Source organism: Vombatus ursinus, unplaced genomic scaffold (genome assembly GCF_900497805.2).
Source record: "Vombatus ursinus unplaced genomic scaffold, bare-nosed wombat genome assembly UNPS02014812.1, whole genome shotgun sequence".
In the NCBI taxonomy this organism is placed as follows: Eukaryota; Metazoa; Chordata; class Mammalia; order Diprotodontia; family Vombatidae; genus Vombatus; species Vombatus ursinus.
The window spans coordinates 28730113-28752869 of record NW_020954590.1 but is presented as its reverse complement, the minus strand read 5'-3'; the positions used below and the strand labels follow the sequence as shown (position 1 = coordinate 28752869).

At 38.1% G+C, this 22757-nt stretch overlaps 1 protein-coding gene across 1 annotated transcript in view; it reads left to right on the top strand.

The window, feature by feature from the left end:
• LOC114054281 (zinc finger protein 704) overlaps nt 1–22757 on the top strand; it is a 334268-nt gene that overhangs the window by 276745 nt on the left and 34766 nt on the right. Inside the window, exon 5 of the mRNA XM_027877474.1 lies at nt 20518–20618. Within this exon, the coding sequence (XP_027733275.1) occupies nt 20518–20618 (101 nt within the window). The remainder of the gene's footprint in view (nt 1–20517; nt 20619–22757) is intronic.

Genomic DNA, 22757 nt, shown 5'->3' with positions numbered 1-22757 from the left:
TTGAAGTTTTGCACAGGGAACTTGACACATCTTCTCTACGCTGACATCCTTCAATCATCTGATTATCCACAAAGGATTGGCATAAGTTGCTGTGATGAAAAATCATTTTAGTATAACTTCTAACATAGAAAACTAGTTGAAGATTGTGTACCAGATGATGGGGACTGAATGAAATGAAGACATATTGTCATGATAGGCTTTGCTGGCAGTTTTGAAGCAGTGACATATGAATAAGTAAATAACATGTGTTACAAAGATTTCTGTAACATGACACTGGTGGTAATGTTTGCCTTTATAATACACAGCTTCTTTTTTTTTTTAAATCAGATTAGCACCCCCATTATTCTGTCAAGAATGAATGAAGCATTTCTGTAACTAGTAAGTAATGTACAATAAGTAAAACAAAGGAAATTCAAACATAAAGTAGTAATCAGTGATCTAGAAATTAGCTGACATCTGAAATGTCAGCTTTCAAGCCAGTCTTTCTTTAGATAGTAAGTCTAAGATTGTCCTCTAGCAAGAAGTCACATAATCATTTATCCTGTTTACTATAAATTATTTGAAAGAAACCTACTATACAGGAATCCACATTCACAGAAATAGTAAATTAGGGAAATGACCCTTTAAATAATTTCTGATATCCCTAGGCAAGGAGGCACTCTGATGAACTAAGCAAGCAAGCAGCCTTTGTTAAAAAGCCATAGGCCAAATAAAGGAAGGATCAGAGGATCAACTGGGAAAACCACAGGCAAAAATGCTGTCTGTTAATTAAATAATTTTACCAGTTAAATAAATAAGTGAAATAAGAAAATTACTGAAAATATTTAGTGTATAAACTTGAGGTTTTAAAAAGGAATAATTAAAGCACTTGCAGTTGACGTAGATTTGAATTAAATATAATGTATTTAAATTAATCATTAGGGAAGCTCAGTTTGATCATATTTTCTAGATATATTTACATATGGAATATATGTTTATGTGTATATACATATATAAACAATCAAATGTAAATATACACACATATATACATACACACATATATGCATACACACATACACACACTAATTGCTTTCATTGTGCCAGGCGCTGTGCTAAGCACTGAAGATACAAAGAAAGGCAAAAGATGGTCCCTGCTCTCAAGGAACTTACAGTCTGTTAGGGGAGACAAGATGAAAGCAACTATGTACAAACAAGCTATATGCATCACTATATAAATGAGAGATAATAAAGGGAAGGCACTAGAATTAAGGGGGTCAGGAAAGACTACTTGCAGAAGATGAGATTTTAGCTGGGACTTGAAGGAAACCAAGGGAAGGCAGGAGGCAGAAATGAGGAGGGATAGAATCCTAACCATGGGGAACTGGGGGATGGATTGTCTTGTTTGAGGAACAGCAAGAAAGTCAGTGTCCCTGGATGACAGAGTATATGGCTGGGTATAAGGTGTAAGAAGACTGGACATATGGGTACTGGGCAGGGGGAGGTAGGTTATTAATGACTTTGAAAACCAGACAATTTTTTTTATTTAATCCTGGAGGTGATAGGAAGCCACCAGAGTTTATTGAGTAGCGGGGTGACCTGGTCAGACCTGTACCTCGGCTAGTACATGTTGGCAGCTAAGTGGAGGTTGGGCTGTGATGGAGAGAGAAGCCAGCCAGCAGGCTCCTGGGATAGTCCATGTGTCAGAGGAGAGAAGAGGGTATATATGAGAGATGTTACGAAGGTAAAATTGACAGCCCTTGTAACAAATTAAGGTTAAGGGAGAGGAGGGAAGACAGAGTGAAGAGTTGAGAATAATGCCTGGGTGACTGGGAGCACAGTGATGCCCTCACAGTAATGGGGAATTCTGAAGAAGGGAGAGTTTTGGGGTGGGGGGAATTATTAGTTCAGTTTTGGACATGTTAGGTTTAAAATGTCTAGTAGGCAGTTGGATATGCAAGACTGGAACTGATCAGAGAAGATGGTCTGGATGAGTAGATTTGAGAGGTATCAGCATACATGTCACAGTGGGTAGAGTGCTGGGTCTGGAGTCAGGAAGACTCCTCTTCCTAGTTCAAATCTGGCCTCAGACACTTACTAGCTGTGTGAGCCTGGGCAAGTCACTTAACCCTGTTTACCTCAGTTTCTTCATATATAAAATGAGCTGGAAAAGGCAAACAACTTCAGTATCTTTACCAAGAATAACCCCCAAAAAGGTCACAAAGAGTTGGACGTGACTGAAAAATGGCTAAACAGCAACAGCATAAAGATCATTGAATCCATGGGAGCTAATGAGATCAAGTTAAATAATATGGACTCAATACTAGGGAAAGAAGAGAAGAGTGCCTGGGACAGAGCTCTGTGGAATACCCACAATTAGGGGGAATGAGCTGGATGACTATCCAAGAGAGGAGATTGAGAAGTGGTTAAGATTGTTAGGAGGACAACCAAGAAAAAGCAGTGTCACAAAAACCTAGAAAGAAGAGAGTATCAAGAAGAGAGGTTCAGAAAGGGGAGGATTGAGAAGAGGCCGATAGATTGACAATTTAGAGATTGTTCATAACTTTGGAGAGAGGAGTTGTAGTAGAAAGTGAGGTTGGAAAGCCAGACTTGTAGAGAGTTAAGAGTGTGAGAGGAAAGGCAGCTAGGTGTACCGGCCCTGGATTCAGGAGGACTTGAATTCAAATCCACCCTCAGACACATGACATCTACTAGCTGTGTGACCCTGGGCAAGTGACTTAACCCCATTGCCTAGCCAAAAAAAAACCAAAAAAAGAGTGTGAGAGGAAAGAAAATGGAGAGATACCTATTGTAGATGACCTTCTTAGAGAGCTGAGATATGGGATGAGTGCTAGAGGGCATGGATGGATCAAGTGAGAGTCTTGGGACCACAGACCGGTGGGAACAGTCTGTGCCCTCAAGGAGCTTACATTCTAATAGACGAAGACCTGGAAAGCAGGGACGTATGGCTTCTGTGATGCAATATGAAATATGATGGCTTCTGTCAAGATAAGGGGAAAGCTCATTTATCAGAGCCCAGGAATGGTACCAGGGTCTAAAATTCCAGGGGGAAGAGAGGAGTTAGGATACATTCTCTTTTTTTTTATTTTTAACCTTCGTACAATATTCATTACTCTGAAATAGAGGTGGTTGTTGTTTAGTCATTTCAATCATGTCTGACTCTCTGTAAACCCATTTCTTGGCAAAGATACTGGAGTGGTTTATTTTTCTTCCCCAGTTCCTTTTACTTATGAGGAAACTGAGACAAACATGATTAAGTGACTTACCCAGGGTCACACAGATAGTAAGTGTCTAAGGCCAGATTTGAACTCATGTCCTCCTGACTCCAAGCCCAGCGCTCTATCCATTTCATCACCTAGCTGCTCCTCCCACCTAGCTGCATTTTAGAGTAATGATAGATGTTTACTATTTGTCAGCTTAATTATACAACTTTATCCTATATGTCAGATCACTGAAGTAGATATTTGTGAATTTATTGTCTCAACTCTGATATTAATTAGAGGTTATCCCTGGCAGTGGTGCTTATGAGCTTTAACATGCCTTAAATTAAAACTATATTATATATTTTGTACAAAATGAAAGTTTTACAAACTATCCAATTAGAAATGTGAATCTAATCATAAAGGAATGTACTGACTTTTTTTAAAATTTTCAGTTTAGTGCTTGTATTATCAATATTAATAAAAGTTCACATTTACATAATGCTATATTCTTTACAAAGTATTTTTTTCCAACAGTCTTATCCCTAAAGGTAACTAGCTAGTACATTGGCTAGTGCACAGGGTGGGCCTGGAGTCAGAAAGCCTTGGGTTTAAATCCATCATCCGTCACTTAGTAGCTGGGTAACCTGGGGCAAGTCACTTAACCTCTGGCTTCCTTAGTTTTCTCAACTGTAAAATGGGGGTAATAATAGCACCTACCTCCCAGTGTTGTTGTGAGGATCAAATGAGGTAAAAATTATAAAGCACTTACTTAGCACAGTGCCTAGCACATAGTAGATGCTTAATAAACTCTCATCTTCTTCTTTCCTTCCTTCCTTCTTTCTTTTCCTACTTCCTTCCTTCCTCCTTTCTTTGCTCCCTCCTTTCCTTTTTTCCTTCCTTCCAATGAAGTAGGTAGGGTGAGTTTTATTATCCCTATTTTGCAAATGAAGAAACTAAGTCTTAAAGAAGAAAAGTGACTTACTAAAAAGTAAAGCTGGAACTTTTGACTAAAGAAAGCAACTACTCCATCTTCTCTCTAGATCTTGTCATTTTAAAAAATATTATCATCTTATTAAAATAGTCACATTTCCTTTTGTAAGTGCTAGGTAGTAGTTAAGAAGTAAGGTAGATGAAGAAAGACACAAATTTCATTCCTGACTCCAACTTACTTAACTAGCTAGGTAACCCTGAACAAGTCACTCTAACTTCTCTAAGCCTCAGTTTCCCCATCTGCCAAATGGGGATAATAACAGCACCTACCTCACAGGATTGTTGTGAGGATCAAATGATATAATAGATATAGAATGTTTTGCAAACTCTAAAGCACTATATAAATGTTAGCTATTATAGCTTTTATTCTTTTAATTTTTTAGATGTTTGCTACATTCTTTTAATCTCCGAGCAAATTCCCCCACTCCTACTCCCGTAGGAACACATCTATTTTATAACATAAATTGAATTGAGAAGATATGTTCATTTGAAGCAATGGTGTCAAACTCAAATAGAAACAGGGGCTTCTAAACCATGCAGAAAGATCACTGCAGGGCACATACTGAATCACATATTAGTATTAATCTGTTTTATTGCTATTTAAAAATTTCATTAAATTTTTCCCAATTCCCTTTTCATCTGGTTCACCTGCCTTTGGGAGTGTGGTAGGCCACATGTCTGACACCTCTGATTTAGAGGAAAGGGTGATGTTGGAGGTGGGGAGGAGTTTAGTTGAAAGAACCCTAGGCTAGGGAAAGGGAGCTCTGATCTCAACTCTCCTCTTAACTAGCTTTGTGCTTTAAGATCATTTAACTTCACTGGGCTTCTGTTTTTTTCAGTAGCTAAATGAGAAGATAGACTAGATAAGCTCCAAAGTCCCTTCCATGGCAGGTAGCTGACACAGTGGAAACAGTGCCAGGCCTAGTGCCAGGAAGACTTACCTTCTTGAGTTCAGATCTGGCCTCAAGACAGTAGCTATGTGACCCTGGGCACGTCATTTAACTCTGTTTGCCTCAGGTCAGTTTTCTCATCTGTAAAATGAGCTGGAGAAGGAAATAGCGAACCAGTCCAGTATCTTTGCCAAGAAACCCCCAAATGAGGTCGCAGAGTCAGACACAACTAAAAATGACTGATCAACAAGAAAAAGTGACTTCCATCTCTAAAGCTATATTTGGGGGTTAGGGGTGGAGGGGAAGCGATCTTTCCCCAACAGGGCCCTTTTCACCAGAGGAGAAAAAAATCTGAGGAGGATTTTCTTCTAGAGGCTGGAACTGTGGAAGAAGGCCTAATGAGTTCTCTGGCTTTCCAATTTCCCATTTTCAAGGAGAAATACTGTGCTATTAACATTGGAGTTCAGCTGCGTGAAGGGTTAAACAGGCTTCTTCAAGGTGTCCTGGGAACCTCACTACCATTCATCATATTGTTGATTTATGGAGAATGTATATCAAGTGAATTTTTGGAAGACAGTTTGGTAGGGGGGCTGCCAGTGTATTCACAATTAATCTCAGTTGAGCCCCTGCCTGTTTGTGTGTTTTCTGTATGCAGAATCACAGAAATTCAGAGTTGGAAGGTAGTAGATGTCATGGTGGTACAATAACCCATACCTCTACAAGAATCTCCTCTACCACAGTCCTATCACATAGTCACCCAGCCTCTACTGGATGGATACCTCCATTGGGAAGGGAATTCAGCACCACCTAAACAGCCAGTTCCACTTTCGGAGAGCTCTAATAATTCAAAAGTTCTTTACATGGAGTCTAAACTTGTCTCTCTGTAATTTCTACTTGTCATTTACAATTCTATCTTCTAAGCCAGTGGGTCTCTAACTTTTTGGTCATAGGACCCCTTCTGCTCTTAAAAATTATTGGGGACCCCTTTGTTTATTCGAGCTGTGTCTAACTCTTCATGATACCATATACTGTATCATGCAAATACTGTCCATGGGTTTTCTTGGCAAAGATGCTGGAATGGTTTGCCATTTCCTTCTCCAGAGGCAAACTGGTTAAGTAACTTGCCCAGGGTCATACAGCTAGTACACGTCTGAGGTCAGATTGAACTCAGGTCTTCCTGAATCTAGGCGCAGTGCTCTCTCCACTGAGCCAACTAGCTTACCGTATTAGAAATTAAAACTGATAAATTTTAAAATATTTAATTCATTTAAAAATAACAATAGACCCATTTCATGCTAACTATATACTGTTATTTATTAACATATTTTACCAAAAATAACTTACAAAACAGAAAAAAGTTTAGTGAGACGAATGACTGTTTTACATATTTTTGCAAATCTTTTTAATGTCTATCTTAAAAAAAAACTAGGATTCTCATATCTGCTTCTACATTTAATCTGTTGTGATATTTTGGTTTTATTGTAGTATGTGAAATCCAACCTCACGCAGATATGTAGTTGGAAAGGGGAAGAGTATTTTAATAGGCAAATAACATCTTAACGTTATTATGAAAGGAGTTTTGACCTCACAGACCCCCTGAAAAGAATCTTGGATATCTCCAAGAGCCCTCAGACCACACTTTGAGGACCACTGCTTTGTATCCCAGGTTTGATCATGAACTTTTCTTCTATCCATAGATATGACAGATAATTTTTGTCACATTTTTTCTAATTTATCTATCATGTGACCTTTTATAGTTAAGTCAAGGATCCATTTAGCACTTTTCTTAGCATAAGGTGTGAGGTATTGGTTGTGCATCTAATTTCTTCTATACTGTTGTTCTGTTCTCCAGGCAGTTTTTAATCAAATAATGAATCCTTATCCCAATAGCAGGGGTGTTTGAGTTTATTGAATACTAGGTTACTAGGTTTGGTTGCTTCCATCTATTGTGTAGTTAATTTGTTCCACTGATCAATCTCTGTAGTTTTTAACCAATACCAAATTGTCTTAAGGATTACTGCTTTGTAGTAGAGTTTAAGAGCTGGTATTATTAGGTCTCCTTCATTTCCACCTTTTTTCATTATTGTGCATGCCATTATTAACTTTTTTGCCTCCATATGAATTTCATTTTTTTCTGGCTTTATAAAGTAATCCTTTGGTAGTTTGATTGGCATGGCATTAAATAAATATATAAATACAAATAGTATTATCATTTTTGTTATAATTGCTCGCCCTACCTATGAGCAATTAATATTCCTCCAATGATTTAGGTCTGTATTTTTGTAAGGAGTGGTTTGTAGTGTTATATATATAGTTATTTGTTTCTTAGGAAGTAGACCCCCAAGTAGTTATTCTGTAGTTATTTTAAATAGCATTTCTCTATGTTTCTCTTACTGTGGGTTTCTGTTGGCATCATTAGAAATGCTGATGATTTGTATGGGTTTATTTCGTATCCTGAAATTTTGTTCAAGTTATTGTTTCACCTTATTTTTAATTGACGGTCTAGAGTTCTTTAAGTATGCCATCATGTCATCTATAGAAATTGATAATTTTGTACCTATGCTTTCTTTTTCTTGTTTTATTGCTGTAGCCTTCATTTCTACATCAAATCAAAGCGACGATAATGGATCACCCTTGATATTATTGGAAAGGATTCTAATCTATCCCTATTAAATATGATGCTAGCGCTTGGTTTTAAATTGGTATTATTTATCATTTTGTGGAGAGGTCTGTTTATTCCTATATCTTCTAGCGTGTTAAATAGTAATGGTGGTTGTATTTTGTCAAAAGCTTTTTCTGTATTTATTGATGTAATCATATGATTTCTGTTGTATTTTATTAGTATGATTAAGTTTGTAGTTCTCCTAATATTAAACTAATCCTGCATTCCTGTTATAAATTCAGCCTGCTCATAGTATGTAATTTTACTGATAATGTTGTTTTAGCCTCTTTGCTAATGATTTATTTAAATTTTTTGCATCAATGTTAATTAAGAATATCAGTCTGTGGTTTTCTTTTTTCTGTTTTGACTCTCTTTATGCATCAAGACTATAATTGTGTCATAGAAGGAATTGGGTAGGATCCCTTATTTTGTTATTTTTGCGTGTAGTTTGTGTAATCCTGGAATTCTCTTCTCCTTGACAGTCCTTCGTATTTTAAGACAGATATATTGTTTCCTCTCCTCTCCCCTATACCATCCAACAAATCTTTTCTTTACCAAGCTAAGCATCCCCAGGTCCCTAAATTTCTGTTTGTCTAGTATGGTCTCACCATCCTGGTTGCCCCTCTCTGAACCTGATCCAGATCAGTGGAGGCAGTGTGGTAACAGTAGATTTAGAGATGGAAGACTCGATATCAAATTCTAGCTCTGCCACTTAAAATCTACATGACCTTGAACTAGAGACCAATGTGGGTGACATTCCAGGCTGTCCAGGGCTGCTGCTCGGGTCGATGGTAGGGAGATCTGCTGCTACTGACACGCCTCTTCCCTGGCAGCCGCAAATATAGGTTTCCTTGCTCCAGGGTGGCAAGCGCTTCTCTCACTGTGAAATAAAGTGAAGGAAAAGCAGAAAAAAATTATCCTCAGAACATCTGTTTATTTCAGAGTGATAAAAGTCCTGGCTTCTAGTGATAAAGACCCTGGGCCTCAGCCCATCTGTGTAATGGGGTTAGACTAAAGGGCTAACTCCTTTCAGCTTGAAATCAGTGATCCTGTGGTCCAAGCAGGACTGAGTTCAGTAGAATTATCAGATGCCTAGTTCTGGATACCATACCTCTATTAGTGAAGGAAAGGGAATAAGCAATTTATTAAACACCTACTATGTGCCACGCACTATGCTGAGCACTTTACAATGTTGTCACATTAGATACTCAAAACAACCCTGGGAGGTAAGTGCTATTATGATGCCCAATTTACAATTGAGAAAATTGAGGTAGGCAGAAGTTAAGCGATTTCCCCAGGGTCACATGGCTAGTAAGTGTTTAAAGCTGTATTTCAGTGCAGGTCTTCCTGAAGCTTCGGGCTCAGTGCTACCTAGCTGCACAAAGTATCCCATGTTATTTTATGTCACTTTTTTGGCTACTAAGTAGTTACGCTTTTAACTCGTAATAAAATAATAAATTTTCATACTACTAAGACCCTTGAAGTGTTTGTTGTCCTGTACTTATTCCATTGATTTTTTTTTAAAGTATGAATATAGGATTTTATGCCTATTAAATTCTACCTTATTCCCTTCAGTCTACCATTCTAGGTTGTCAAGACCATTTTGAATTCTGAATCTATTATTCACAATACTAACTATTCCCTATCAGTTTTGCATATGATAAACATGCTATTTTCACCTTCTTCAAAATAAATGATAAAATACTGAATAAAATAAGCCAAGGGCAGATCCCTGGAGCACATCAATATAGACCTACCTCCAAATTGAAACTGAGCCATTAAAGGCTATTTTTAGGTATGGTCATTTAAACAATTTCTTAATTCACCTAACCGTAGCCCAGATCTCTCCATTGTATCCACATGAATTACATGAAAAACTTTGTCAAAAGTTTTGCTAAAATCCCATTTTACTATATCTATGGCATTTATCTGATGTAGTAACCCTGTCCCAAAAAAAAAAAAAAATCAGGTTAATCTGGCATGATTTGATCTTGATGAAGCCATGGTCTTCATTGCTTCCCATTCTAAATATTTGCAAACTCATCTCTTATTAGCTGTTCTAGGATTTTGCCAGGAATTAAAAGTCAAGCTAACAAGTCTGTGGTTTATTGTTATTAATTGGGGGGATGGGACAGTATGGATTGGAAGGGAGGGTTGTTTAAGTCAAAACATTTGGCCATTTCTATTCATGTGAGACCTCTTCCATGCTCTGTGATTGTTCAATGATGATTCACTGGTAGAAGCCAAGCAATCCTATTTGCTAGCTTTCCCAGCATCCTAAGAAGTACTTCATCTAGGCCCCATAACTTGAATTAATTGAGAGCATCTAGGCATACTCTTAGCATCTTATAATTCTTATCTTTTACTTTAACTCCCTGTTAGCCATTTTTATTTTAGCCTCCCTAGTCTAAAAGTTATTCTCCTTGGCAGAGAATCTGTTACCATCATCTTACCCACTCTGTGCAGTGGTGTTTTCCCCTATTGATCACTTTGCTACCAAAATACCTAAAAACATTCTTTATGGCCCTTGCCTTTTATCAATAACCTCAGCTCAGTTTACACTCTTGAAACTATTCTTACATGATTTTGTCACTCTTAGATTGTATTAATTTTCAGGTACCTGCCCTAAGCTTCCATCTTTATAAATATGTATCTTTATAAAAGTCCAGGTTGGTCAGAGATTTCTCTATGTATCCACCTTGTTTTTCTTTAGACAACTCCTACTTTTCTTCTCCAGTGGGATCATTTGTGTTTGTAGCACCAGACTTTAGTTTCACATCTCTCTTGGACTGACTTCCCCCAAGAGAATTTTAAACTATGATTTTATTTTAAAATTTTATTTTATATAGATTTTATTTTAAACCAGTGAAGAGCAGCTATCATTCCTTATTCTCACTACATGACCAGCATAGTTACTTTTCTGTGCTTACATTTCCTGAATGATCTCCTTTCTACAGCATAGCATAGTGACTAGAAAGCCAAACTTAGGATCAGTAAGACTTGGGTTCTAGTTCTGCCTTGTATATGTACTAGCTGTGTGACAATGGACAAGTCACTTGACCACTTTAAGACCATAGGGTACAGAGAGATTTCCATTCTGCATCAGTGAAATGAGTTTCCACATTAGGAATTTCCCCACCCTGAAGAAATCACAAGCTCAGACCCCCCCAAAAAAATCCCTTGCACCTCTTCATGTACATAGATCATTGTTAGATATGTGCTAAAACTTACTATTTTAATTTAATTCTGTAATTCAGTAAGCATTTTATTAGTACCTGTTCTGTGCTGGGCACTATAATAGTACTGGGTACTGGGGAGATAGAGGTAAAAACGTCAAAACAGTCCTTGCACTCAAGACATGCAGCCTGTTTTTCCCGCCATACATCTCTCCGCTGATCTTGGGGTTGCCCATAATTTTGATTTCTTGAAAATTATGGTATTCCAAGATTCATAATAATGCAGTCTCAACAAGAGAACATTTGTATTAAAAAGATATCCTTTTGTATTGAGTAACAGCTTGGGATTCTTAAAGTCACTGCATAATTTCACAGATGCTATCCAGCCCTTTCTTTTCCTCCTGTTCAGTTCTGAGCCCAATCCTTTGTCTATCTGCAGTGCCAATTTTTGATCTATAAACTGATATTTTAACTCAGTGGATTGCCCATCCAACTATATGTCATAAGGCAGTGAGGTGGTGCAGTGAATAGAATGCTGGACCTGAGTCCAGGAAAACCTATTTCAAATCCAGCCTCAGACATTTAATAGCTGTGTGACCCTGGACAAGTCATTCAACCTGTCTGCCTCAGTTTCCTAATCTGTGAACATGGGGATAATAAAAGCACCTACTTCCCAAAGATATTCTGAGAATAGATTTTTATAAGGTGTTTTGTAAACCATAAGGTGCTTATATAGATGCTTGCTATTAAATGCTAACCACGTGACAGTCTTGACCTTAGATTTGTTTCATCCTTTAGTTGTGTTATTTTTTTTAACATGGATTGTTAAGCCAATCTCATGTGACTAATCATGGAGGTTATTGAGGATGCCATAGACAGATATATGGAGCCCTTTCCTTCAGTACTCCTCTCTGTTGCAGGTTCAGCAGTTTTACTGACTTCATTACAGACTTGGTGTTTTGCATTAAGATAAAAGGGCTTTTCATTAAACTACATTTTCAGAGATTGCTTCATGCATTGGATAATAGGCTTCATTTTTCCTAACATCTCTGAAAGTCTGATTAACTAGCCAACGATTAAGCAGCCAGGGAACAGCAGTCATGAACCTGGGCACTTGGATGCTGCCAACTTGGTTTATTTTGGCCACCATGGCCCATGCTGAAATTTGATAGCTGTTTATTTAGCCAGTCCTTCCTGTTCTTCCTTTCCCCAGCTTGATTTATTTCAGCATAATAAACAGCCACTAGTTTATCTGCAGACCCAGGCTGTGTTTGAGCCATCTGTAGGTGGCTGTAGCTTAGTGAAATTTAAGCAAGCCTATACTCCCAAGTAACAGATGTAGTAAACCCATGCTTTCACTTAAAAATAAAAGTCCCAAAACAAGACTTTTTTTGTGGAAAACCTATTAGCTCAAAGGTAGTAAGGTTATAAAAATCAAATTGAAGATGACTTTTATGCCCCAAACTACTTGAGGAAGTAACAAGCTTTGTTTCACTGTAAGATGCTGTTGTTTACTCTTTTCAGTCAAGATTCTTCATGACCCCATTTGGGGTTTTATTAGCAAAGATACTGGAATGGTTTGCCATTTCTTTCTCCAAATCATTTTACAGATGAGGAAACTGAGGCAAACAGGGTTAAGTGACTTGCCCAGGGTCACACAGCTAGTGTCTATAAGATACACAGAATTTTTAAAAGTCACATTACTGATGGTGATGTGGGAAATTAAGATGACTATAAAAGGACTTTCAAAAAAGTGTACAAACTTCAGGATAAAGGAGGAAAAAAGAAAACTAGAAGCAAAACCATAGACTTTCTCCATTTTGCATGAAAGGACTTAACAACTTGGACAGGTTTTGTTCTCCTCACACTAGAAATTCAACTAATAATTTTAGATACCCTTTAAAAAATAGATTTTTTTTCTTACCTCAATACTAATGGGTTTTTTTTAGAGATTGCTTTTATGATTCCTTTGGAAATCAGAAAGATTGTCACGTAGTCATGTGAACAGAATTTGATATTGTATATATAATCATCTTTTTGTTATTTGTGCTGAGAGAGGAATGTGATGGTTACAAAGTATCCAAAAGTGGGGGCAGCTAAGTGGTGCTGTGGATGGAGCTTTGGCCTTGGAGTCAGGAGGCCCTGAGTTCACATATGGCCTCAGCCACATAACACTTACTAGCTGTGTGACCCTGGGCAAGAAACTTAACCCCATTGCCTAACCAAAAAAAAAAAAAAAAAACCCAAACCAAAACAAAAAAACCAAAGTATCCAAAAGTAATTTCTCAATCTTGGTGGGTATTTTTCAGCAGTACATTTTCCATACAAATTCTAATGACAAAAATCATCTTGCATTCCTTTACTATGCACAACCTAAGTGGTAAGGAGCACTCTTTTACAAAGAGGAAGCCAATCTGAAATTCGGGTTTGCTGTGGATGGTTCACAAAGCAGCTAATTTATAAAATATCAAGCATTAACTTGAAATGTGAAATATTCTGACAAAGTAACCTGCAGTTAGCTGCACAAGAAAGTGGTCATTTTTACATGCAAGTGGTTTGACTAAATTAACCAGACAAATGTATTATCTAACACTTCACAATATTTTAAAATTTATGAATGGGTTTTTTTAAAGTGCTATCACCTTGTCCCATAAAAAGACAAGGATTCTTTCAGGCCTCTAGAACCAGCAAGCAAATAAATAACATCTTATCCACACTTATCATGTTTCCTGAAAACCCAAAAAAGAGGAAGTCAAGAGACATGAGTCGTAGTCTCAGCTTTGCTATCAACTCACTGTGAGAGCCTAAGAAAGTCACTTACCTTCCTAGAGCCTCAGTTTCTTTATTTGTACAATGAGTATATTGTACTCAAATGATCTCTAAGAAAAACCCTTCTAGCTCTGACATTCCATGATTACATTTCTGTAAGCCTTAGAAGATTTATTTTTGACCTAGGGCAGGCTTTAGTTTGTATAGCAAGTGAAGACCACTGTGTTTATTTTGGGGCTATATATATAGGTAGGTAGGTGGTGAAATGGATAGAGCCCTGCGCCTGGAGTAAGGAAGACCTAAGTTCAAGTTTGGCCTCAGATACTTACTAGTTGTGTGACCCTGGACAAGTCCACTTAATGATGTTTGCCTCAGTTTCCTCATCTGAAAAATGAGCTGGAGAAGGAAATGGTAAACCATTCCAGCATATTTGCCAAGAAAACCCCAAATGGGGTCATGAGGAATCAGACACAACTGAACAATAATAACAACAACAACATACAAATAGTTTAGGCTGGGTGTGGTGGCACATGCCTCTAATTTCTACTGCTGGGGAGGCAGAGGCTGGTGGATTGCTTGAGTTCAGGAGTTCCAAGCTGCAGTAGAGCAAAAGCCAATGGTTATGCCCACTAGCACCCAGGAGTGGAGGGCTACCAAGCCAGTTTGGTGTGGCAAACTAGCCCAAGCCAGAAGTGAAGCAGGACAAAGCTTCGATGCCCATCAGTATTACTGTGAGGCCCAGGAGTGACCTTTGCACTTCCGGCCTAGGCAATATTGGGAGACCCAGTCTCCAAAAAAAAAAAAAGGCGGGGGTTGTAACTGAGGTTTTCATGAGTAAGGGGAATAAGGGAGAAGAGTCCTGTGGTCTATTTCTTTGGAAGTTTTAGTGTGAATGCATCTTTTTTTATTTGGCTGAATACTAAGGAGCAGCATCAAGGGAAAAAAGATTAGTAATGTTCCCTTTTCTCATGTCAAGGACAAGGACATGAGAAATGTACATTTCTCTTCATGCCAGCTGAAGCCCTGAGATGACTTGAGATATTATAAGGGCAAGAGACAGCTGTTCTTATAAATTATCCTTTTTTTCCTGGCACAGAGGGGCATACCCACCTTGTCATCACATTTGCCAGTTGGCAGGGTTAGTCCCCAAACAAAAGTTCTCATACATATGAAGCTGGTTTACCTAAGAAAGCATTTCTGTCTATTTTGCATCCTTCCTGTGTCTTATTCATATGACTTTGAATAAACAATTCCTTGTCTCTGCATCTTAGTTTCCTCATCCATAAAACCTATAAAATAACCTCTAGGGTAGTTGTGAGGGTCTAATGAGGAAACATCCTTGAGCACATTTTGAACATGGACTGTGCCAATGCATTATTTTCTTCACCTATAAAAATGGAGGGAATGGGATTAATTAATCACTGAGTGACCTTCCAACTCCTGTTTCTGTGATTTTTTTTTTTTTTAAAGTATGGCTCCATCATCTGACAACAGGTTGGAATGTCTGGTACCTGTGAGTTCTAATTGAATCATCAACTCCTTGGGGCAAGACATATTTCCTCTATTGTAGTTTTACCATCTGGAAAATGAACAGAAACCATCAGGGTGTGATAATTCATTAATTAATGTTAATGTGCAAAGTTTCATACTGTACTTTGAATTAAAAAAATAAGCTAAAAATAGGCTTCTTTTTCAAAGCCCACAAGGGGAGGATTTTAACCTTTCATTTTCTTTTGGCTCCCATGATCCTCCATGTATTCAAATCAGCAGTATGAGGAGGCCAAGGAACCTCGGGATTCCAGAATCTCTTCTCACAATAAACAGACTCATAAGGATCTTGTACTTTGAAATCACCTAATCATGTCTTTGTCCCACAGCTACCTTTAACAACTCCTAGCTCTAGTGGCTGTTGTAGTTAAATAGTGCACATTTCAGGGGGATTAGTCAACAAGCTGTTTGTAATGCATTGAAGCTTTGAGAGGGCTAAGGAACAGCTACATTACTGTACTGTGAGTGTGCCAGCTTCCAGAAAGAGCCTCTTGAAAAGAGTGGCCCACTAGTCGTGCAAAGCCCTTTATGAATGGTGTGTTGCTTCAGACATAGCTAATCTGCTTTGGCAGATTGAAGCCGTGTTTCTGCCCATTGTCCTCAGCCAGCAGGGCCCAAAGCAAGCATTTCCAGGACAGTGCAGCCAACCTCAGCTGTGTGAGTCTCCAAAGACTTTTATCATTTCGTAAACCTTTGGAACATTCCAATGGAGATGGAAGTCCCTGTCTACTGTTTTTGTTTTTATTATCAATCAAGGAAACTTTTTCTTTCTTTGAGTCCTTGTTCCATCTAATGAACTATTTTTCACAAGAAGTATATAACCAATGGAGAGAAGATTCTCCATTGCATAGCCTATTGTCAGTGGGATTTCACTTCAGGAAACATGCACAGGAATGTTCTACCAGGAGTCATTGGTTATTTCTTTTTATACAGCTCACATTTCTATCCATGATGTGATGATATAAGCAATTCAAATATTATTAACCCAACTCTCTTGGGTCCAGTCCTGTGATGTAACTGGTGTAGGGGCCTCACTAAGAGGAAGCTCCCAATGCTGATGGGCAACTACTCTGCATTTATAGTCTTAAGGAATTGCCTAGGCCACCGAAAGGTTAAATGACTTGCCCAGGATCACACAGTCTGTAAGGCAAGACTTGAAGCCAGATTTTCCTGGCTCAAAGGCCATTAAATTACCAACACCACTTAAATAACTTATATTCACATCGTATTTTGTAGACATAGAATTGTATCATACCACAGGCAGAACCTGAAGCCAGATCTTCCTGACTCCACAGCGCCTAAACAACTGACCTCACTTATAATAATTTATGTTATACAGTATCTTATAAGCCTAGAATCGCATCATCAGATCAGGCCTTAGCACAGTGCCTGGCACATAGTAGACACTTAGTGCATGTTGACTAGCTGACTAACATTATCTCACTTGATCCTCACAAAACCCTGTAAGGTGGATAGTGTAGATGTAACTATTTCCAGTTTACTAAGTACTTAAGCAATTTGCCAAAAGCCATATAGCTATTAAGTAGCATGACTCAGATTCAGATCTTTTGATTCCAAGTTCAGTGATCAAGGAATTTGGGGAAATGTCCAAGATCACAGGAACACTCAGTGTATGGAGGTGTTTGCACAGAATGATGTTTTCAGATGAGCAAGGGCCTCAGTGGACAGACATGAAACCTGCCTTCTTCCCCTATGAAATGGAAGGATGAACTAGGTTAGAGTTGTCACACAATCCGGCAGTAAAAGAGTAAGGCAGGGAACCAGATTAAAGCATAATTAGGAAATGTTTAAAAAAATAAATGAAAACACAATGCAGCGTAGACCATGTTAATTTGTCATTTTCTAAGGCATTTTTCAGTGGGTAGGAAACTGTTTCTATTGGAGTTTGATACCACTGGACTAGTTGACCTCTTCGTGTTCCCTTCCACACCTGCTTCCAAGATACCACGATCCTCTTGGCAGAGAGGAGGGGACTGCTCAGGCAGAAGGGCGCACATCTTTCTTACCTAGATACTTTGTCAGGTGTTTGGCTTAACTGTTTTTTTTTCTTTGTTGTAAAGGAAGGTACAGCAGGAGGTCCAGGGAGGAGAAAGGGCAGAGTATAATCAGGAATGACTGTCATATTTTAAAAAGGCATCAATAAAATTTTGTTAAAAAAAAAAGAATGGGGAGGTAGAGCCAAGATGGCAGAGTAAAAGCAGTGACTTGCTTGAGCTTTCCCCCAAACCCCTCCAAATACCTGTAAAAAATGGCTCTAAACAAATTCTAGAGCAGCAGAACCCATAAAAAGACAGAGTGAAACAAATTTCCCGCCCAAGACAACCTGAATGGTTGATCGGAAAGGTCTGTTGCACTGGTTGGGAGAGGAGTGCAGTTCAGCGTGGGCGCACAGGCAAAGACCAGGCCTCAGCGAACCTGGAGCAGGCCTCATGGGACTGAATCATGGGCAGCTGTGGTGATTTCCAGACTTTTCAACCCACAAACGCCAAAGACAACTTAGAAGGTCAGTAGGAAAAGTCTGTTGAACTTAAGTGAGATAGAAGCACGGTCAGGCCCCAGTCCTGACGCAGCCCCGGGGCCGTGGCTGCTTCCAGAGCTCTCAAGCTACAGAAGGAGGGGGAATCGAGTGGCTCATCAGAGGGGAATTGTAGGGATCTCTTTGCTGGTGCTGAGACAGGATTCTCTTGCTTTCCCTGTTCTTGGATCTGGGTCGCAGTTCTGAGTGGCGGTCCTGAGGTGAGGAGGAGTGCTGGCATGGTAGAGCTTGTAGTGGCTATGGAGAGGGAATCCTCCTCACATTTCCAAGGCAGAAAAGAGTGCTTGTGGTCACTTATAGACCAGAGCACAGGCCAGGAAAGGAGTAAACACCTTCGCCCTTGATCATAGCACCTTGGAGGAACTGAAAATTTACAGGTCCCTAGAAGTATCTCTGAAAACAGCTGCACAAAACCCCCAAAGCTTGGGTACATTCTCCACACTGGAAGCAGACCCCTACCTTAACAAAATTTAAAACTCAAGTAATTGGCTGGGATCATGACCAAGCCTCGAAAAAAAAGTCAGACCATAGAATCTTTCTTTGGTAACAAAGAAGATCAAAACATACAACCGAAAGAAGACAACACAGACAAACCTCCTACATCCAAAGCCTCCAAGAAAAGTATGAATTGGTCCCAGACCATGGAAGAGCTCAAAAAGGATTTTGAGAAGCAAGTAAGAGAAGTAGAGGAAAAACTGGGAAGAGAAATGACAATGATGTAAGAAAATAATGAAAAACAAGTCAATAGTTTGCTAAAGGAGACCCCAAAAAATACAAAAGAAAATAACACCTTAAAAATAGACTAACCCAAATGCAAAAGAAGTATAAAAAGCCAATGAGGAGAAGAATGCCTTAAAAAGCAGAATTGGCCAAATGGAAAAGGAAGTCCAGAAGCCCACTGAATAAAATACTTCCTTAAAAATTAGAATGGAGCAAATGGAAGCTAATGACTTTATGAGAAATCAAAACATTGTAAAACAAAACCAAAAGAATGAAAAAATAGAAGACAATGTGAAATATCTCATTGGAAAAACAACTGACCTGGAAAATAGATCCAGGAGAGAGAATTTAAAAATTATTGGATTATCTGAAAGCCATGAAAAAAAAAAAGCTTAGACATCATCTTTCAAGAAATTATCAAGGAAAACTGCCCTGATATATTAGAACCAGAGGGCAAAATAGAAATTGAAAGAATCCACCAATCTCCTCCTGAAAGAGATCCCCAAAGGAAAACTCCTAGGAATATTGTAGCCAAATTCCAGAGTTCCCAGGTCAAGGAAAAAATATCGCAAGCAGTCAGAAAGAAACAATTCAAGTATTGCGGAAACACAATCAGGATAACACAAGATTTAGCAGCTTCTGCATTAAGGGACAGCAAGGCTTGGAATACAGTATTCCAGAGGGCAGAGGAGTTAGGATTACAACCAAGAATCACCTACCCAGCAAAACTGACCATAATTCTTCAGGGGAAAAAATGGACATTCTGTGAAATAGAGGACTTTCAAGCATTCTTGATGGAAAGACCAGAGCTGAATAAAAAATTTGACTTTCAAATTCAAGACTCAAGAGAAGCATGAAAAGGTAAACAGGAAAGAGAACTCATAAGGGACTTATTAAAGTTGAACTGTTTACATTCACATAGAAAGATATTTGTAACTCATGAGACCTTTGTCAGTATTAGGAGAGTTGGAGGGAAGAAAACTATATGTATAGATAGATAGAGGGCTCAGGGTGAGTTGAAGATGAAGGGGTGATATCTGGAGAATAAAATCAAGCAGTGAGAGAGGATTATATTGAAAGAAGGAGAAAGGGAGAGGTAGAATGGGGTAAATTATCTCACATAAAACAAGCAAGAAAAAGCTTTTAAAGTGGAGAGAGTGGGGGATGGTGAGAGGGAATGAGTAAATCTTATTCTCATCAGATTTGGCTTGAGAAGGGAATAACATACACACTCAACTGAGTATGGAAATCTATCTTACCCTATAGGAAAATAGTGGGAAAGGGGATAAGAGAGCGGAGGGATGATAGAAGGGAGGGCAGATTGGGGGAGGGGGTAATCAGAAGCAAACACTTCTAAGGAGGGACAGGGTCAAAAGAGAGAATAGAATAAATGGGCAGGATAAGATGAAGGGAAATATAGTTAGTTTTTCACAACATGACTACTATAGAAGTGTGTTGCATGACTACACATGTATAACCCGTATCGAGTTGCTTGCCTTCTCAATGAGGGTGAGTGGGGAGGAAGGCAGAAAATTTGGAGCCCAAAGTTTTAAAACAAATGTTAAAAATTATTTTCACATGCAACTGGGAAATAAGATATATAGGCAATGGGGTATAGAAATCTATCCTGCCCTACAGGAAAATAGAAGGGGAAGGGGATGGGGGGGTGATAGAAAGGAGGGCAGATTAGGGGAAGGGGTATTCAGAATGTATGTTGACTTGGGTGGGGGGAGGGGCAAGATGGGGAGAAAATTTGGAACTCAGAATCTTGTGGAAGTGAATGTTGAAAATTAAAAATTAGTTAATTAAAAAAAAAAGAATGATAGTTCCACAGACATCTTTCTGGCACATTCACACCAATGTTCTGTATATTACAATAATAAAGATGGAAAGTCTGTAGGTGTTTGTTTATTTGTTTTGTAGTGAAAGAAAAGAAATCTGAAAACACAGAAAATATTAACAAACTAGTTTGAATTTTAAATACAATTTTCTCTTCACATTATAGAACTCCATGAAGGTAATGTTCAAATGCCTTTGGAAAAACTGTGGGAAGGTACTGAGCACAGCTGCTGGAATCCAGAAACACATCAGAACCATTCATCTTGGGTAAGACACCCCTTTATGTAATGCATGCAAAGAAGAGTCACAAAAGACCACCTATTTTCCACACACACACACACACACACACACACACACACACACACACACACACACACACATTATCTACCTTGTCCAAGAATAACAAATACTTATATAACTTTTTTCAGGTGCAAGAAGATTATAATAATGATAGTTAATGATTCATTTCACCTACATGGTACAATGGTAAAATGCCAGAGTTCCTTCATTAGGATGTACATTCCTTTAGGGCAAGGACTATTTTTGCCTTTCTTTGTAGCCTTAGAGTTTAGTAGTGTTGAACACATAATAAGCACAGAAACTGTTGTTGTTGCTGACTTGGAATCAGGAAGATATGAGTTCAAATCTTGTCTCAGACACATTCACTAGCTGTGTGAATTTGGGCAAATTGTCTGATCTCTTTCATTTTCAGTTTTCCTACTGAAAATAGGGAGAATAATAGCACTTACCTCATAGACCTGTTGAGAGCATCAAATGAGACAATGTAGGTAAAGTATTTTGTAAACCTTAAAAACATACAGAAATGTTAACTGTTATTAACATAGTTTGTTTACAAATTCTTTTCATAGATTTTTCTTTTTACCAAAGAGCACATTAACATTAGTTTCTAGTTGCCTAAACAAGGTATTAATTTAAGTGTTTTAACTATAATGTGAATGAATGAATCTGTCAGTCATTGTTTTCGTAGTCATTTGGATAAATAAGAATAAATAACTGATAGCTTATAATGTAAAATATCACCCTATCAGTAGTAGACTGTGGTTTTGAGAGGATAAAAGAAATTTTCAAAACAGTGTGACTCAAAGTAGTTAATAAAAAAAATTAACAAATGTTAATAGAAATCAAGCAATAGTCCTGAGCACAAGGTTTTTGTTAGGCACTCTGCCTCTTCGTAGAGTGGTCTGCAGTATTGTTCAGAAATTGAAAGAGAGAGAAAATTCACTGCATACAGATTTGCATTTAAGGAAATGTAAATGTAAGGAAAAGACATCATGGTGTTATGAAAGCTTTGTAACCCAGGTAAGTCATTTCAACTCTCTGATGCTCAGTTTCCTCATCTGTAAAATGGGTATTACAAAATTTGTACCATCTACCCTACAGGACTAATTGTGGGAAAAGCATTCGTAAATAATAAAGGGTTATAGATATGTGAGTTGATATGTTGTTACAAAAAGCAACCTAGTACTTTGTAGAGTCAGTACTGGCCTGGGAGTTGAGAGTCCTGGGTTCCAGTCCTTAATCTGACCCATACTAGCTTTGTGACCAAAAAGAAGGCACTTAATTACTAGTAAACCTCAGTTTTCTCATCTCTGAAGTGGAGGAGAGGAGGGATAAGGGAGAGAAGGGGGAGAATAGTTATAACAGTAATAACTGACATTTGTAAAGTGCTTTAAACTTTGCAAAGTACTTGCCCTATTTGAGCCTCATAAACAACCCTGCAAAGTAAGGTTTTATTTGTTTGTTTGTTTGTTTATATATTAGAGCAGCTAGGTGGTGCAGTGGATAGAGCAACAGTCTTGGAGTCAGGAAGACCTGAGTTCAAATTCAGCCTCAGATACTTACTAGCTATGTGACTCTAGGCAAGTTATTTAACCCTGTTGCTCAGTTTCTTCATCTGTAAAATAAGCTGGAGAAGGAAATGGCAAACCACTCTAGTATCTTTGCCAAGAAAATTCCAAATGGGTCACAAAGAGTTGGACGTGACTAAAACAATTGAACAACAACAAAATTATTATATATTATTCTATTCTATTATGCTTTATTATTATAAAGGTTTAATAATAATTTAAAATATGGATCTTAAAATATTTTAGATTATTCAAGATAATTTTAATCTACAAACTAATTTAAATGATTAACTATTTATTATTATTTGTCATTGTGAAGGTTATGATTTCCTTCTAACAGATGAAGAAACTGCAGTTAAAAAAAAATTGTGACCCGCTCAGTGTCATACAGCTAATAAATGTCAGAGGAAAATTTAAAATTCAGGTCTTCGTGACCTGAAGATTTGCTCTTTGCCAACTACATAATTACTTCACCCACCTCACAGAGATTTTTTGTGGGGGAAAAAACCTTAAAAGCACCCTATAAACATGAATCACT